Source organism: Neovison vison, chromosome 1, assembly GCF_020171115.1.
Source record: "Neovison vison isolate M4711 chromosome 1, ASM_NN_V1, whole genome shotgun sequence".
Taxonomy (NCBI): domain Eukaryota; kingdom Metazoa; phylum Chordata; class Mammalia; order Carnivora; family Mustelidae; genus Neogale; species Neogale vison.
The window spans coordinates 289,820,947-289,839,747 of record NC_058091.1 but is presented as its reverse complement, the minus strand read 5'-3'; the positions used below and the strand labels follow the sequence as shown (position 1 = coordinate 289,839,747).

At 39.1% G+C, this 18,801-nt stretch overlaps 1 protein-coding gene across 1 annotated transcript in view; it reads left to right on the top strand.

Moving 5' to 3' along the window:
* Window positions 1–18,801, top strand: part of TTC23L (tetratricopeptide repeat domain 23 like) — a 45,589-nt gene that overhangs the window by 17,376 nt on the left and 9,412 nt on the right. The window contains exons 6-11 of the mRNA XM_044232918.1: window positions 1,185–1,310; window positions 3,769–3,946; window positions 5,864–5,972; window positions 15,504–15,631; window positions 15,936–16,085; window positions 17,791–17,873. Of these exons, the coding sequence (XP_044088853.1) occupies window positions 1,185–1,310; window positions 3,769–3,946; window positions 5,864–5,972; window positions 15,504–15,631; window positions 15,936–16,085; window positions 17,791–17,873 (774 nt within the window). The remainder of the gene's footprint in view (window positions 1–1,184; window positions 1,311–3,768; window positions 3,947–5,863; window positions 5,973–15,503; window positions 15,632–15,935; window positions 16,086–17,790; window positions 17,874–18,801) is intronic.

Genomic DNA, 18,801 nt, shown 5'->3' with positions numbered 1-18,801 from the left:
ATCAGTATTGGCAGTGAAGACGCAGCCGATGGTGGTGGGAGGAATGGCAGGAAGAGGGAGAACGGGTGGTAATTTACAGCACTGCGGGTCATGCAATCCTCTGGGTCCCCTGAGGAGCTTTAAAAAGTATTGCTGTTTGGGTCGCACCCCAGAGATTGTGACTTAGGAGGTCTGGGGTGCATCCGTTTATTGAAATTTTTAAAAAGTCCCCCAGGCGATTGTAACATGCAGCCAGAAACCTCTGATTTAATGGACTCTTGATCATTTTTGTTTTTCTGAAATGCTGTCAAGAATACTACTCGGGAAGCTGGAAGCCAAGCAAAATAGCCAAAAAAAAAAAAAAAAAAAAAAAAAAAAATTATTCTCTATATCCCAGGGCGAAACGGTTACTCTGCCAAAAGTTTGTGATTTTGACAGCCTTTTGGTACCATCTCTTATTGAGAACTGTTAAGGGTGTTTCATGTTCATGTAAACCACAGTTGGAATGGTACAGAGATGAGCGTGGCCTCTGCGGGGTGGGGGGGGGTGCCACACACATTTGTAAAACATTCCTTATTAAAAAATAAATTAATCATGAATTGTCTTTGAGACCGTGTGTCCCTAGTCTCCCCTCTTTACACATCCCTGTCTCTCTACTCTTTTGGTCTTGATACTCAGCTTTCAAAAACTGATCTCTGGCCTTCCTCTGTGATGCCCTTAGGAGGGGCTACTGAAAATGCGGGAAATAGAAGTATGTTTGGGAATTGAGGGGACTTCCTGTTGTTTGCTTCTTGCCAAAAACCTGCTTTGCTTGGACTTTCTAAATGATCCAGAAAGTCCCTTTCAGCAGACTTCGTTCCTTTCTTTTATCATTCATAGGAACCAATGCGGGAAAACTGCATGGCTCTTGCCCGCGGTGGACGCCTGCGCAGGAAACATAGCCAAGGGTACGGTTTCTGTTCACGCCTCCCATGCTCACCACCCACCCCAGCGCTGGATTCAGGCTACAGCATGGGAAATCCGGGGCTCTGTTCATTTTCTAAAGAATTCTTGACGACATACCATAAGGAAAATAAAGAACACAGTAAAGTGCCCATTTTCAAATTCTGCTTTGTTTTCCCAAAGGGCCCTTTTATTTCCTTGTCACCTGCTGTCCCTGGCAATGGGGGAGTTGGTGTGCCTGGCCTTTTCCTTGACTGTGTCACTGGCAGAGAGGCTTATTTCAACCTGCAGAAGGCAGAGAGAAACATGAAGGAGCTGAAAGAATTATTTAAGGGAGGTGTTCGCAAATCCCAAGTCTCGGAGAAAGACCTGACCATTGCTTTGGGCAGGTAAGATCTGGGCTTTGAGATGCTTAGGCTTTGTGAAGGAGGCCTGGAATTACATGATGGTTCCATGTTCTCTCTATAGAATGGGAGAAAAATACTCAGGATGAAAAAAAACCTAGAGCCTCAAATGTGGTAAAAGAGGCTTGTGTTTCTCAAAAGTACACCCCATGGTCCGAGTTTTGTGGGCAGTGCCCTTTAATCCTAAAATACCACTGAGGTCCGGTCCAGCACAGTCATGATCTCAGTAGACAGAGGGCAGGCTGAGAGTAAACATGCTGTCCACGGTGATGAGCTTTAAGTGTTGGACCCATGGTCTGAACTCAGGGACTCCATGGGATTTCTTTAAGTCAGAACCAGACTTAGCTGTTTTGCAGCTGAGTTAGGTATCCTTAGAGAGAATCATATTTACATACGAGAGTGGGCCCATCAGATTAGCAGAAGAAAAGACTAAAAGGCTTACAATTACCTATACAAATCTATTCCCTAGATTTCAAAAGTATCTTCACACCCTTGAAAGCAATCTGTTTCCAAAACTGTAAGCGCTTGGCATGGTAGGGAAGGTGACTGAAGGGCAAGTATGTGAAATACATGAGTCATGTCTGCCTGCTCTAACCATGAATCTAGAAATCAAATGGGAAATGGAGGGGAGGTGTTGGAATGCCCAGAGCTAATCTAACAAGGGATGTAAGTCCACAAGGCCATAAATTAGAATGCAGTGGATGTCTGCTGCCATCACATGGGTCAGTGGCTAAAGTTTTTGTGCCTCATGGGAAAGATAGCCGTGTTCCTTTTTCAGAGTAAATTCTAGTGCATAGTTCATTCATTCATTCTGCGATATTTACCTAGTATCTATTTTGTACTTGCGCTGCTCTAAGTGTTAGAACATTTATTAGGTATAACTGTATCCAAGACACTAGTTTTTTAAGTGCTTCACATAATTTATTTACTTCAATCCTCTACTATAAGCCCATGAGGTAGATATTTTTATTTTCATTTCACAGATAAGAAACTTAAGGCACAGAAAGAATAAATAGAGGAGACGGCATGTAGATGGGGCATCTTAATCCATAGCTCACCTTCTGTACTGCATCTAATTATGTTTTAGAGTGAACAAATCTGTAGTAAATCCCTCTTCTCATTTTAAAGGTAGGGAAAAATAAATAAATAAACTAAAGGTAGGGAAAATAAAGTGTGACTGTACAGGCCAGACATCTTGGCTAATATCTCCCTACACGCTCTTGGTGAGAGACGTTTTCATTCTGTAACTTCTGCTCTTATGGTCAAGGGGTAGTGGTCTGATTCATAAAATATTTTGGTAAAGAATTATCACATAACAGGCCAGTACTCTTTTGATGGTTAAATTATAAATTGCAGAATGCCTTACCTAAAATAATTTTATACACACATTTTTTTTTCAATTTGGAAATAAAAAGATGGAAGCAAAATGTGAGGGGGAGGAATATTGATTGTGTATCTGCTATATGTTAAGTGATTTCATGTATAAGTTTTAACCTAATCTTGGGTATTCTTAGCCTTGTTTTATTTGGAAGAAAATATAAGCTATTGGGGTTTGACTGTTAAGCCAATAACTATTGAGAAACAGCTTTGAACTATCATGTTCTCCTTGTATCTTACTGTGTCTAGAGGGATAAACCTGAATGGGATGCTATTTTATTCTCATTTTTAAAAATTCTATTTTGTTTTGGAAGCTTTGAAAATACAGATATGAAGAAGAAAATAAAAGTTTTAATTTCACCCCCTAAACATAACTGCTATGGGCATTTTAGTTAGATATAGATATAGATAGATATACATTTTAGTTAGAGATAGGTATATAGATAGATAGAAATATATATCAAGGTCAATTTCTAGTATAATCCTATCACTTTTTTATAACTTAGCACACTTAATTTTTGCCCATATTACTTAGTCTAAAAAAGAGGCATGATTTTTAAAGTCTGAAGTATTTTATTGTATCACATGTCATAATTTATTTAACCACTGCCTTTTGGAAGGGATAGTTACGTTGTTTTCTCTTTCCTTTCTCATTTTTAACTGAGGAGGACTAAACTAAACTAAATCAAACAAGACAAAGCATTAATTTTGCATTGGTTTGAAAGAGAGGGAGCCAGAAGTAATCAAATTTTATTTTGATTTTAGAAAATCTGTGTTTATGAGTAAATTATCCCACCTTTGTGAATTGCTGGAAGCCGTTTTTTCCATTTGTTTTTTTATAAAATTAGACTACAGCATGCTATATGCTATATGAATGGAAGCGAATGGTAGTCAGTGGAATCTGGTTGGCGAAATGCAGGTTAATAGGAGTTTGTTTCTGCAAGACTGGATTTTCAGCTAGCCACTGAGATGATTGGCCTATGAAGGCCAAATTGTTTTGTTCTTAGAATCAGTTCCTTTTGTGACTGGACAATTCTCTGACTTTGCATCTTTGTCCCTCTTATAGGGCCTCCTTGGCCATCCACAGATTGAACCTCGCTCTGGCATACTTTGAAAAGGCAATTGGCAATGTTATTGCTGCGGAGGGCAGTAGGACATTGGATCTGGTCAGTCTATATGAGGAGATCGCTCAGATTGAGCAGCTGAGGAGGAACCACGATCGGGCCATCCAGTACTTGCAGCAGGTTAGTAAGTTGGCTGGACCCCCAGCCTAGAGGCTGTGTTTGGCCCCAGGCCCTAGTCTCAGGGCCAGGGAAGCTTGGGCTTCTCAGAAGAACAAGGGGGTGGGATGGATTTCCTGCCGGATCCACAAGAGCCCTTCCTCAACCTTAACTACAGGGTCAGAGAACACTGACTCGAGGGTGGGTGTATCTGCTCTTTGACCTGATCTGAGACCAGATTTCCCATCCCAGGCCTCCCCTCAATTCTGTGGGTACTAGGAACAGGTAACCAAGTGAGTCTGCTCCAGGGAGAAAAGCCATAGGGGCAACCAAACTTAAGTCTTTAGCAAACACAAAGGGCTTTTTTTTAAATGAAAAAAAGTCGTGATATTTTGGTGTAATGATGTCATTTGTCCTCTAGGCTAGTCTAGCTGTTTGTATCAACAAGTCTAAACTTAAACTGACAAAAATGTTTTTCACTTGGAGATCACTAATTTGACAAATGCTCAGGGGAAAACAAAACAGAACCGGAAGGAATGTTGAATATATTATAATGAAAACAGTGTAAGGCATTTTTACCTATCATGTACTTGAAACTTGCCTTGAAACTGCTTGTTGAACTCACCTTTTCTCTCCTCAAATGAGAATCTGGCCTGTGGCTTCAGGTATCTCCCAAAGTCAAAAGTGGATCAAAATATCTGATTTTCTGTATCATAGAAAACATCCAAAACAATTCAATGGAATATATGAAAACAGGCTGACATTGTAGCAAAGGCATTGCAGGTAATCCCACAATCCAAAGTTACTAGTATCATACACTGGAGAAATGTTAGGGAATGCAGCTCTGTAAGCATTGGTCAGATAAGAATAGACAAAACAACGTATAATCAGTTTCCCAGCAAAAAGTAATAGTTAACATCTGTGGAATGCCTTTACTATGTGCAATTGAGGATGTAGCTGTTTAGTCCATGCAGTAACCCTGTGCTGTGGAGGCACTATTATTATTTTTATCTTTTTTACGGGTGAGGAAACTGAAGCATAAAGAGTCATAGCTAATTCAGCTGAAGTTGTGTGTCTAACAAGTAGGAGAGCAGGGATTTGAATTTAAGAAATCTGAGCCCTCAGAGCCTATACTCTTAACAGCTCTGAACTGTCTTAGCTCCATAGTGTTGTCTGATAATCACTGGAGCTTCTGAAATACCTCATGGTGTTCACCCTGTGAACTGTGAAGCTTGGGTGGTTTTTGTCTTGCTGGTGGAAGCGGACCAGATGGTTTCTCTCTTCTTTCTCCTTCCATTTTAGTATGAATGATAATAGTAATAAAATCACCACTTCTCTCATGCTTATGACATTCCAGGTGGTATTCTAAACACTTCACATATATTCATTCATTTAATCTTTTCAGCAACTTTTTGCAAGAGTCATTTGCGAAATTCCTATTTTATATTTGAAGATATTAGTGACTTGCCCGATGTCATAAGTGGCTGATGTGTGAAAGGAACCCAGGCAGGATGGCTTTCCCATCCACGTTCAACTCCCCTGCACTTCCTTTGATAACAAGCCTTTGAGAGGCAGAACTAAAGTTGTGATTGTAATTTTGCTATGAAACTTAAGAAATAATAATAGCTAATGTTTATCGAGAACTTACCATGTGATGGTACTATGTACGCCCAGTGCTTTGCATGTGCCGTCTCATTTAGTCTTTTCCAAACCCTAGTCGATGGAAGCTGTGTATTTCTTCTACGTGTGAAGGTGAAGTTACTTGTTCAAGACTCACAGCTCACAGTAAGGAAGTAGCTGGGATTCAAACTCATCTCTCTTGTAACTCCATGATTGGGTACATGCAGCTCTCAACTAGCAATTTCATGAGAGCTATTAGAAAATCCTCAGTAAAACACTGTTGTTTGGGTACTTCCTTGATCATGATTTTCTCTATTCCAGGCCTATTCTATCTGTGTTTCTTTATTCACTGAAGTCAGCCCCCAAACTGCAGAGGCAAGCGCGTTACTAGCCAAGGCTCATGCCATGTCTGGAGAGGCCCAACACCGGGGTAGGTGGAGGGGGTAGTTGGCAGTTATCCTCATTTCCCTTGGGAGGGAAGCACACTGGCAATGGTCTATCTATCAATATTGACAGGTTATAATCAGCTATTTATGACTGTGATGGAAAATTAGACTGGATGCCATTTTGTATGAAATCATTCACACATGGATTTAGGCACAATATCTCCACACATTAGTTGGAGCATCAAAACCAATAAAATCATCTGATTTCTATTTCCTTTATTCCCTTAGAATCTCAGCAGAATTCGCCTGCATAAAGAGTAGAGAGCTCATACATGCTATGAATGTGACCTGTGGCATATCAGTTGATGAGGAAATCTAGTGATAAAAGACAAAAACATGGGCTCCTTCTCCCTCCTCCTCCGTTCTCCGCCTCCTTGACTCTTTTCCTCTGGTTGACAAGAGAGAGTGTTTGTAGCAGATAGAATTTTCATGACCTATATTCAAAAGTGAGGTACTGGGGGTTCTGGAGGAAAACTAAGGCATGAATTCACCCATTGGCAGTAGTCCTTTCTCAGGCAAGGTCATCCTTTGGAAAGTTAATAGCTTTGGGAAAGACACAAAAGAACTGGTGAGGAAGGCCTGCAGCCCTGCTTAGATGAGGTGACTGAGTCAGATTAATGATGCTAATGGATTCAGTGGCCCATCAGGAGAAATTTGGGATTTCTGAAGAATATGTGAAGAACATTTAAAAATGTTGATTTTCTCTGCTTATCAGAGGAATCCATTTAGGTGTACATTATTTTCCAGTTGTGTATGAAAAAGAAACAATTATAGGAAAAGTTTTTCATCCTACTTTTTTCTATTCTTTATATTTCCCCATGCATTAAACAATTTTGTTCAATTTTCAGAAGTTATTTGATATTTTGGTTATTCTTTTCTTTAACATAAGTGTTCATTGAAGACTTTCTGATTCTGTGTTTTCTAGCTAATCATCTTCCTTCTTTAAAAAATTTTCTTGTGTATACTAACAGTATTTGTACTCTATCTATATGTTTAAATTTTTAAAAATAGTCTTCATGGTTAAAAACACGTTTAGTCTCTATTTGAATATTGAGTAAAAATTGATGAGTAAAAATTTTGTTCAAATAAGAAAATTTTATGCTTCTGGAGTTGGGAGATTCTAAGGCCGCCTTATTATTTTCTTGTATACTGATTTTTAACTTTAAAGAAGATTTGGATCTTCACTTCCTATCATTCACTAAATTCCAAATGGGTCCCATTTTAACATCAAAACTGAAAATGTTAATTATCCAGAAGGAAACACAATATTGAAATCAAAATTTCTAAAACTAAAAACTGGAAAAAAACTGTCTGAGCACATGAAGTTATACTAGAAAAGAGGTTGGTAGCTTTAAAAGATCTAAAACTTGTGTCTGTCACAAAATACCACAAATAAAATGAAAACAAATAACATAATCCAAGATGAACAGAAAACTCGAATAGGCCCTTACTTATTTAAAAAAAGAATCTGTAGTTAACTTTCTGAGAAAGAAATATCAACGTCCATATGATGTCACTGGGTAATTCTACTTAACATTTAAAGAAGGATTAACATCCATCCTACAAAATCTTTTCCAGAAAATTGAAGAGGAGGGAACATTTCCCAGCTCATTTAATGAGGCTAACAGTACCCTAATACCAAAACTGGGTAAAGACACTACAAGAAAAAATGAAAACACAACTATAAATACCTTCATGCACATAAATGCAAAAAGTCCTCAAGAAAATATATAGCAACGTATAAAAAAGAATAATATACCATGATCAAGGGGAGCTTTTTTCTTGAGAATATCAGGCTGGTTCAGTATTTAAACCTGAATGAATGTACTCTACCGTATTAACAGTCCAAAGATGAAAAGCATATAATCTTATCAGCTGATGCAGAAGAAGCATGTGACAAAATGCAACATCCTTTCATAATGGAGGGGAAATTTCTCAATCTGATAAAAGGCATGTGCAAAAAACCTACAGCTAACATCATGCTTAATGGTGAAAGAGTGAGTTTTTTGCTCATAAGATTGGGAACAAGGCAATTTCATTCTCATTTCTTTTAACATAATACTGGATGTCCTAGCCAGTGCAATAGGCAAGAAAAAGACATACAGCTTGATTGATCTTAAAAATTTTGAAGTTTATTTAAATATGGGGATTGAACTCATGACCCGAAGATCAAGAGTCCCATGCTCTACTGACTGAGCCAGGGAGGTACCCCTGAGACATATAGCTTAAAAGAAATAAAATGGTCCACATTTGCAACAATACAGCTGTTTCTGTTGAAAATTCCATGAAATCTACAAAACTCCTAGAACTTATAACTGAGTTTAAGGTTAGCAAGATCACAGGATATAATAAGGTCAACACATAGAACCCAGTCATATTTCTATATATTGGCAATGTACAATTGGAAACTGAAATTTTTGGAAACAATAGCCACCTCCTCCCAATGGAACAGTTAGATGTAAATCTAACAAAATATATATAGTATATGAGTGCTGAAAACTACAAAACCCTCATCAAAGAAACCAGAGATGACTTAAATAAATGGAGATATAATATATTCATTGATGGGTGACATACAGTAAAGTTGTTACTTGTATAAAAATTGGAGTATTGATTTAACATAAATTAATCAAAATCCCAGCAGGAATTTTTGTAAATATAGACAAGCTGAGTCTAAAATTTATACAGAAATGCAAAGAAATTAGAACAATTGAAACAATTTTGAAAAATAATATAATTGGAGGACATACTACTTGATTTAAGGTTTACTATAAAGCAACGGTAATCAAGAGAGTTTGGTATTGATGAAAGGACAGAGTTCAGAGTCACTGGAACACAACAGAGAGTCTAGAAATAGACTGAATAAGTATGGCCAATTAATTTTTTTTTTTTAATTTACTTGACAGACAGAGATCACAAGTAGGCAGAGAGAGGAGGAAGCAGGCTCCCCGCTGAGCAGAGAGCCCGATGTAGGGCTCGATCCCAGGACCCTGAGATCATGACCAGAGCCGAAAGCAGAGGCTTTAACCCACTGAGCCACCCAGGTGCCCCTGGCCAATAAATTTTTGACAAAGATGCTAAGTTCAGTGTGGAAAGAGTATTTTCAACAATGGTATTGGAACAGTTGAAACAATGGTATTCACATGCCAAAAGAAAAAAGAAAAGAAAACCCACTTTCATAAATATATACAAACATTAACTCAAAATGGATCATTGTCCTAAATGTAAGAGGTAAAATTTGCATTTATTTTACAATAGAAAAATAGGGGAAAAAATAAGACTGAACATTACATAAAGAAAACAAATGGCCAATTAATCACATGAAAAGTTTCAATCATAGTAATAATGAAACAGCAAGGATACCAAGTTTCTTGTCAACACTGCAAAAAATGATAACATTTAGGATTGATGAGAGCAATTTGATACAAACTCTCAAATATAATTTGACAGAATGTTACACATCTTAAAATGATACATACCTTTAAAATCAAGTTTTCACCCGTCCTTTGTAAAAAAATTTTAAATATGAAAATGTCTATTGTGGGAAAACAGGTCTGTTCATTCATAGATGGTGGGAGTGATAGTATAAATTGATAGGAAATTTGCAAAACAACCTGATAATACCTAGTAAAATCAAAAGAAAACCTATATATGGATGTTCACTGTGGCACTGTAATTATTAAAAAAAAAACTGGAAACAACCTAAATCTTTATCAGTGAGTGAAAGGAATATTTGGTATGTTAGTGAGATGGAATTCTATAGTCTTTAAGAGGATTAGACTATAAATAAAAAGGATTAGAAACAACAACATTAAGGAGAAAATACCTTGCATTTGTAGGACATATATGTGGATATATATAAGCATGACATCCCTACTTCAGAGTAGGCGAAACTGCATCAAAATGTACATACAATGGTAGAGACTTTGGGCTCTGCCTTCACAAAGAGGTCTGTGAATCTTTCAACACACACATTAAATAAAATGGTCAAAAACAATCATTTGAGGGCACTGGAAATAAATAAGCATTTGACAAATGGCAAAACATTCTTGAAAAACTGCTAGAGCTTTGTGTAAAGAAAGACTCTTCTTGGCCTTTCTGCCTGAGGCTGCTCGCACCCACCCACTGCACCCCTGCTCTCCCAATCCCACCCCCAGTCCATGAGAAGACCAGTTTTATTAGAATGGGGCTGCGAAAAACAGCAGCTTTGTGGTAGAGACCTCAGACTCAGTTCAGAGCAAGGGGCAAACAGATTCATCATCAAAGCCTGAGTATTTGGTAGCCCAAAGTTGCTGTCCTGGTTTTTTAGTAATTAGAGGCCACTCAGAAATGTTAACAGGAAAACCTGGAAATGAGAGCCAAGAAAAGGCCACATAAGCCCTGAGCCCACTGGAAAATGACATATATGGGCAGAGGAGATGTGGAAAATCATGAGCGAAGGAGACTTGAAATGCAGCAGAGCTTTGAATGCACACCTCAGTCTACATACAGATCAATTGATAGAGGATAGAAGACAAACACTGTAAAGGTTTTTGAGCACAACCTCTTTCCGAGTTAGTCAGTTGGATCAACACTAAACTGGGCAGGCAGAGGGGTAATCCCAGGAATCCAGATCAAAATTTTAAAAAATAAGCATTAAAACACAAGCAAAGATTCTAGTCTGGCATGTAGGAGCTTGGAAGCTGTCGCTCCATCCTAACGAAAAGTAAAAAGCTGAACAAACTGGAAAACCAACCACTCTTCTTAGATCTGGCAGAGAGGTGAGGTCACAGGGCAAACTGCTGCCCCTAAAACTAAAGAGAGCCAAGAATCCAGAGAACCCCAGTTTGCCTGAGTGGATGCCTATCTCTACTGCAACCAGTACTGGGGTAGGAATACCTGACCTGTAACTGATAAATTTCTGGAAGCTCAGTGTGGACAAGACGGAGAGTTAAAAATTCCAAGTACCTGGTCATAGAGGAGGATTCCACACGTTTGTGAAATTTACTTCCAGAAGCTTGACCAGGTTCTCAAAGTGAAAATGGAGAAAAATGCCCCCTTGCTTCCAACAGGGAGAGGGGATAAGTAACCAATTAAAAATATGCTAGAGCTTGCTTCTCAACAAGGCCTGTCCTTAAGACACTATTTCACCAGAGTCTAAAGTATTGGGCAGGTTGTTCAAAGCCGAACGAGACTGGGGGAAGGAAATACCCAACTTCAGCCTCCTCTAGCCATCCTATCTTACCCAAAGGAAAAAGGGACTTAGAGGGCCTTGTGAAGTTCACAATTCAGAAGCAGAGGCTCACTGAAAGACAGAGCTAATCGTAAGACTAGAATGCTTTCTCGCCACTGCCCTCCAGCCCCAAATCTTACCACCAATTACTGGAGGCCTATTTGGAACAGTTTGTTTTACCCAGCACATCATGTCCACCTATTAAGGACAATTATAAATCATGGTAAACAAAAACAAAAAACAAAATCCCAAAACAAACAAACAAACAAACCTAAAAAAGCACACAGTTTGAAGAGACACAGCAAGCATCAGAACCAGACTCAGATATAGTAGGGATATTTGAATGATCATACTGGGAATTTAAAACAAGGATGTGATGTCCAAAGGCAGGAGATAGGCATCCCAGCTCAAGATTAGGAAGAGAGACTTCACCCTTCTACCTTTTTTTGGTTTCTTTTTAAATTCTGTTTGAACCCTCAATGGATAGAATGATGGCCACTCATACTGGTGAGGGCAGATCTTCTTTACTCAGTCTGTGGATTCAGATGCTGATTTCTCTTAGAGACACCCTCCCAGATGCACTCCAGAAATAATGTTTTATCAGCTATTTGGGGATCCCTTAGCATGGTCAAGTTGACACAAAATGAAACATGACAAGTCCACTCCTTGTCAGCTTGATCCTTACAAGCATCTCCTCAAACATACTTAATTTTCAAATAGAGATATAATTGTGTTTAATATGGTATAACTACCCTGGGTACTACTGGAAATGTACTAGTTACCCTTTCCCAGAAGAGATAAAGTCCTTCAATGGTGTTTACTCTTCTGATATCCCATAACTTGAAAACTATGATTAAAATGAATAATACTTATATAGTGATATAATATCACTATGTCTTCTGTTCCATGAAAAGGGAATAAAAGAAGAAAAATAAGATATTTGCTTAAATGGGCATATGTACACACAAGCGTATTTATAACAAAATGAGGAAATACTCACGACAGTTACAGTCCTCAGTTCTCTAAGCGGTCATCTGGTTGTAACTGCTGTAACTACCATTTTGTACTACCTATCCTTGTTCTCTTTGCCTTTAACAACCACCTCACCTGGTAATGATTTTTTACTTTGGTGGGATGACCGAAGAAGCCTTCATTCCTGAAGTGAGTTCCTTGATCCAAAGCAATGCTGTGTGGAAAATACCATGATGGTGGGTGAGGCATTTGTGGGTTATGGATGGTAGTTCTGGTGGACGCATTGCACACAGGGAAGGCAAATTTATATCCAGAGTAGATACCTCTTCTACTTAGGACCATGAAGAAAATGGTTCAGTGTAATCAGCTTGCTACCAGGTAGCTGGCTAATTACCTTAGGTAATGGTGCCAAAACAGAGGCTCAGTGTTGCTTTCTGCTGCTGGCTGATTGGGTACTCAGCCATGGATTTGGCAAACAAATGTCTTTGTTTTCAAGCTTGCTCCTGGTATCAAAATCTGTATTAGTCAGGGTTCTCCAGAGAAATATAACCAATGGGAGTAAAGGGAACACTGGTAAGTCTCAGAGTCCAAAGGCCTAAGAACCAGGAGCTTCAATATTTGAATTGTATATTCAGGAAAAGATAGGTTTTCAGCTGAAGAAGAAAATTCACCTTCCTTTGCCGCCCCCCCCTTTTTTATCAACTTGGTGAGGACAGATCTTTACTCAATACTAATTCAGTTGTTCATCTCTTCCAGAAACCCCTTCACAGACACACCCAGAAATTGTTTTGGCAGCTGTCTGTATGTGGGCAAGGACATATGGGAAATCACTGTACCTGCCACTCAGTTTTTCTGTGAATGCAAAACTGCCTTAAAAAATAAAGTCTACTTTAAAGAAATCAAACATCTGAGCAAAGACATTAACATTCAGACTCCATAGGAGGAGGTAGACTACAGTTAAGTCTAGGCAACTCATTAAAACCAAACCAAACGGGGCGCCTGGGTGGCTCAGTGGGTTAAGCCGCTGCCTTTGGCTCAGGTCATGATCTCAGGGTCCTGGGATCGAGTCCTGCATCGGGCTCTCTGCTCAGCAGGGAGCCTGCTTCCCTTCCTCTCTCTCTCTGCCTGCCTCTCTGCTTACTTGTGATCTCTCTCTGTCAAATGAATAAATAAAATCTTAAAACAAAACAAAACAAAACAAAAAACCTCACAAAAATATATCAGAATCTGTAGTTGCTACTATATAATGTCTAAAATGTACAGTTTTCAACAAAAGAGAAGCATACAAAGAAAACAACCCATGGTTACATCCAAAAAAGAATAGTCAGTATGTCTTAACTCTGAGTGGGCTACATGTTGGATTTAGCAAAGACTTAAGAGCAGCTATAAAATATCTTCAAAGGATTAAAGGAAACTGTCCAAAAAATTAAAAGAAAATACAATGAAACTAGGAAGTCTCAACAGAGAAATAGAAACGATTTAGGAAAAAAACAACCAAATGGAAATTCTAGAGTTGTAATATACAGCAACTGAATGAAAATTCTTTAAATGGTCTCAACATCAGATTTGAGATGGCAGAGGAGAGAGTGAGATAGCTCATAGGTATGGCACTGGAGATGATCTCCAAAGAGCAGAGAAAAAAGGTATTGATTTAGAAAAATGAACAAAGCATAAGAGATCTGTGGGACAATGCCTGGTGTATCAACAGACACGTAATAGCCTCAGAAGGCAGAATGAGGCAGCAAATTATCTGAAGAAATAATGACCCCTAACTTCCGGGGTTTGTTATCTACAGATCCAGAATTCTCAATGCCAAGTAAGATAAGCACAAAGAGAATCACAACTAGGCACATAGTCAAACTGCTGAATGACAAAAAGAAAATCTTGAAAACAGCAGTGGAAAAGCAGCTCTGTTCAGGGAAACAATGATATGACGAATGGCTGATTTCCCCTCAGAATAATGGAGGCTAGAAAGTAATGGAAAACATTCAAAATATTGGAACAAAATTCAACTAAGAATTGTATATTCAGGAAAAACTGCCCTTTGAAAATGAAGGTGAGACTGACTGGCTGACTGACTCAGTCACTCTGGCTCACTGACTGGCTCAGTCAGAAGAGCATGTGACTCTTGATCCTGGGGCTGTGAGTTTGAGCCCCACGTGGGTGTAGAGATTGCCTCAATGATACTTTACAAAAAGAAAAGAAAATGAAGGTGAGATCAATATTTCCTGATAAACAAGATTTGTTGGTAGCAGTCTTGGCTTAAAATAAATACTAAAGGAAGCCCTTAGGCCGAAAGAAAATGGGAGCACGTGTTAACTCAAATCCACAGAAAGGAACAAAGAGAACTGGAACTGATATGTGGATAATAGGGTATAAACACAACCACAAATATTTATCAACTTGTGAATGGTAAACAAAATGTGTATCTACTCCGCAGAAGGAGGAATAAAGTACTAATTCACGCAAGAACATAGATGAACCTTAAAAACAGCATGATGCATGAAAGAATCACAAAAGACTACATGTTATATGAATCCAATCATATGAAATTTCCAGAAGAGGCAAGAACAGAGATAGAACAAAGATCAGTGATTGCCAGACAGATGAGAGCAGGCGTTGCTTGCAACCAGCCATGAAGACACATTTTGGGGGTGATGGGTATCTTTTAAAACTGGATTTTGATCATGATTATGTAACTACAAATTTGCTAAAACAGCTTCAGACTGTGTACTTACAATGGTTGAATGTGTGGTATGCCAATTATATCTTAATACAGTGGCAAAAAATGTTAACAGTGCCTGCTTCTGAGTAGTGTGCATGGAGATGATTGTCATTTTCTTTTTGCTTCTATTGTATTTTCTAGACTGATTACATAAACATCTGTTATGTTTGGAATAAAAGACAACATTAAAAGTAAATTTTTAAACAATAACAACTCTATTTAAAATACTTTTTGAAACAAAAACACACACACACCCCGTTAGCAGGAATCCGAGTAAACAATACTCTCAATCAGAGTTTAATTTAGCTAAATATATAGTCTTTCATTGCCTTGGGAGTTTAATATGGTAGTTATTTGGGGTCTTAGGATAAGGCATGAAAGACATGGCTTTCTTTTCCTACAGAAAAATCCATACCCTTCATCAATAGAATAAAATTACATCAACTGATACCATCAAATTATATCTCAGACTTTTTGAGGGTCTTTATGAGACCTGGAACAAAAACAGGCAATGACTTTAAATATGAAATGTCTAATTGAGCCAAAGCTGTATTACCTACTTGTAAAGGCTAGCGGCCTGCCTTCAATGTTCTCCTTTTTTGGCAGATGCTGTTGAGGTATATTTTATAAAGAGTATCAATGCATATCAAGCAACATTGGGCCCAACGGATTATGAAACACTGACAACCATTGAAGAATTCTGCAAATGGCTTGTCCAGAATGGGGAAAAACAGGTAAATCTGAACAGGTAAATCAACAAGAGGCAGTGCAATCTTGAGCCAGGGCCTTAGATTTTATTTGTGTCCATTCCTTCATCTGTAAAACAAATATGATAGGCATGCATGAATTAACTGTTATTATTAAATGTAAGCTCAGAATGTTAATTCTTCACAGAAGCACATGGGTCACAGTCACAACATCCTGATCCTGGTCAATCACATCAGTGTATCGTATAATGCCTCCTCCATAGAGTTAATGGACTAGAACTCCTTCAGAATTGCCAGGATGATTATAAAACTCTTTTCTTTAACTCCCCAGGAGGCTTATAGACTGCTAAAGGCTGCACTGAAGTCTCAGGTCATCAGCTATGGTGACTGTAGTGAAAAGGTGGCTGAAACTTTTTACAACATGGGCAGGATCTGCTTTGCTAAAGGACAGCTCAAAAAGGCGATTCAGCTGTTAAGGAAGGTGAATTCTGGCTGCCTTTTACATTTTCTCCCAGACCCCTAAGCACAACGTGTGGAGTGATGCGCACGTGCACGAACGCGCGCGCGCGCGTGTGTGTGTGTGTGTGTGTGTATTTTCATGCCCCTCCCCTCCCTCCTGCTTCCCTTTGCCTCCCTCCCTTTCTTTCTTTCTTTCCTTCCTTCCTTCTCTATTCCTTTTTAATTTTTAAGTAAACTAAAAATTCACTTTCTTAGATGTGCTAAGGGAGAACATCATACACAAACTTGTTGTGCCCATGCCTGGACCAGAGTCTTTTATATTTATTTTATTTATTTTATTTATTTGACAAAGACACAGTGAGAGAAGGAATGCAAGCAGGGGGAGCAGGAGAGGGAGAAGCAGGCTCCCTGCTGAGCAGGGAGCCCAACATGGGGCTTAATCCCAGCAGGACCCTCGGATCATGACCTGAGCCAAAGGCAGCTGCTTAAACACTGAGCCACCCAGGCGCCCCTGATTTGGGTCTTTTAAAAAAATGTGTTTTTCATGTCTCCCCTTAATTTTTCTAATACATGATTAAAGTTACAATAACAGTTTTAATATATTTCTCTGCTAATTCTAACATCTGTATCAGTTTGGGGTTGATTTTGGTAGATTTCTCTCACTATACTATCTCATGTGAATCACGCTTTCCTGCTTTCTTACATGCCTTGCTATCTTTGTTTGGATGCCAGACATTGTATATTTGACCTTATTCGTGCTGGATATTTTTGTATTCCTGTAAGTATTTTTGAACGTTTTCTAGAAGTTAATTTATAGTTTGGTCTTTTTAGGTCTTGCTTTTTAAGATTGAGTAGATGAGACGAGAGCAGCATTTAGCCAAGGGCTAATTATCCCCCATTCCTGAGGCAAAAGACTTCTGAGTACACCACCCAAAGGCCCGAGAAAGATGAACCTTTCCAGATTGGCTGGTTGGAAAAAAGCACTGCACCAAGCCCTGTTCCCTCCAGGCCCTTCAGCTGATTGTTACCCCAGTGTTGGCAGTTTTCTCACATGGATGTGCTCATCAGGACTCTGCTGAATACTTAAGGGGGACCCACTGCAGATATTCCTGGATCTTTTTCTATGTAGCGGTCTCTTCTCTTTTACTGTGTTCTGAAAGTCTCTTGGGACTCCCAGCTCCTCCTCCTCAATCTGTGGAGTCTGCTGAGCCTCACTTTGTTCCTTTCCCTGCATCATGGCCTGGAAATGCTCTCAAAGCAATAATCTGGGGGCAGTCATTGGCTTTATCTCACTTGTTGCCCTCTCTCAGGGACCACTGTTCTTTCTTGGCTGATGTTCAGCATCTTGAAGATGCAATGCAAATTTAGGACCCTACACAGATTTCATTTATGTCCATCCACTTGGTCATAGCTATTTGGAAAATCCTCATGGAAACCATACTGCAGCCATGCTTTGGCCCTGTCACTTTGGTGATCCGTAGCCACATATGGCAGAGGGAGGTGCAATGAAGTAGAATGATACACATAGAGCATGGAAGTGTGCACAGCCTTCAATTTAGGCTCTTTTTCCTCCATGGTTGGGAACCAGGAGGAGATGCTGTGCAGAAATTTGAAATGTAAACTTGTGATATCTCAGTTCTACTAGTGCTCTCCTGAGTTTGGTTTATCATGAAGGTGCTTGTCTCCTGATACTCTTTAACCTGCTATGTTTCTCAACTTACCTACAGTGTCTGATGATTCAAATCCTCTTATATGGAAGTGAGCACAGTAAAAGCAGAGACACAAGAGACCTCCTTACCCTATTGCAGAGGTGAGTTCTGGCTCTGGTCATCTACCAGGCATCTGTGTGGGTATGTGGGTAGTATGGCCCAATTCATTCAGTTAGGGGCGATCACCTTTTTTGTTCTTGCTAGTAAGGCAAAATGCCAACTTGTACTATGGATTTGGCTAAATCCTTTGGAGGTAGCCAGTTGACTTCTAGTAGTGCCTCAGGAACCAGTTTATGGGGGTCTGCTGCAATAATACTTGGTATTTATAATATCTCTTTCAACACTGAGCCTTGGAACCAAATCCCACAAGGTAGTGTCTCAGCTGACAACTTGTGACAGATCCAATATTGACATATACAATGTAAATGAATACATTAAACTTGTTTTTTTCTTGCTGAACATACAAAATCTAGGTCCTTTGATATAAGGCAAGTTTTTTGGCAGGGGAGATTTAATTATCTCCAGAGTTAGTAATAAAATAGTGTTTTGTGTAGACTTGCCCCCTTCTTTATCTTTGGCATATCATTGCTTTTTGTTCATCTCAGAATAATGTTGACCTTGAACTATCCTTTTCAAAGAAGGAAGATAATTAAAATTTGTTGGGTGTAAGCACCTATAACTGAGCTAGGTCATAGTCATGAAGTACTTAATCCTCACAAACCCCTAGTATGATAGCTCTCATCTGACAGGAGGAAGCCCAATGTTCTGCAAAGGAACTTGCCTGCATTCACTTAGTCTTAGAGGTTTGGGCCTAGGCAAGTGTGGCTCTAAAGGCCATGTGCTTTTCTCTTAGCACCTCTAATAAGGAGGGGCATTGCTATGGAGTAAGAGTCAGGACCCTGACTGTAGTTCACTGGAAATGGCTCACAATGAATACATTTCTCACCAGGCTGGACTGGTGAGGGACAAGATGAGCAGAGAGAACACAGTCAGTCCATCCTATCCCCACCCATGAGTCAGAGCCACACT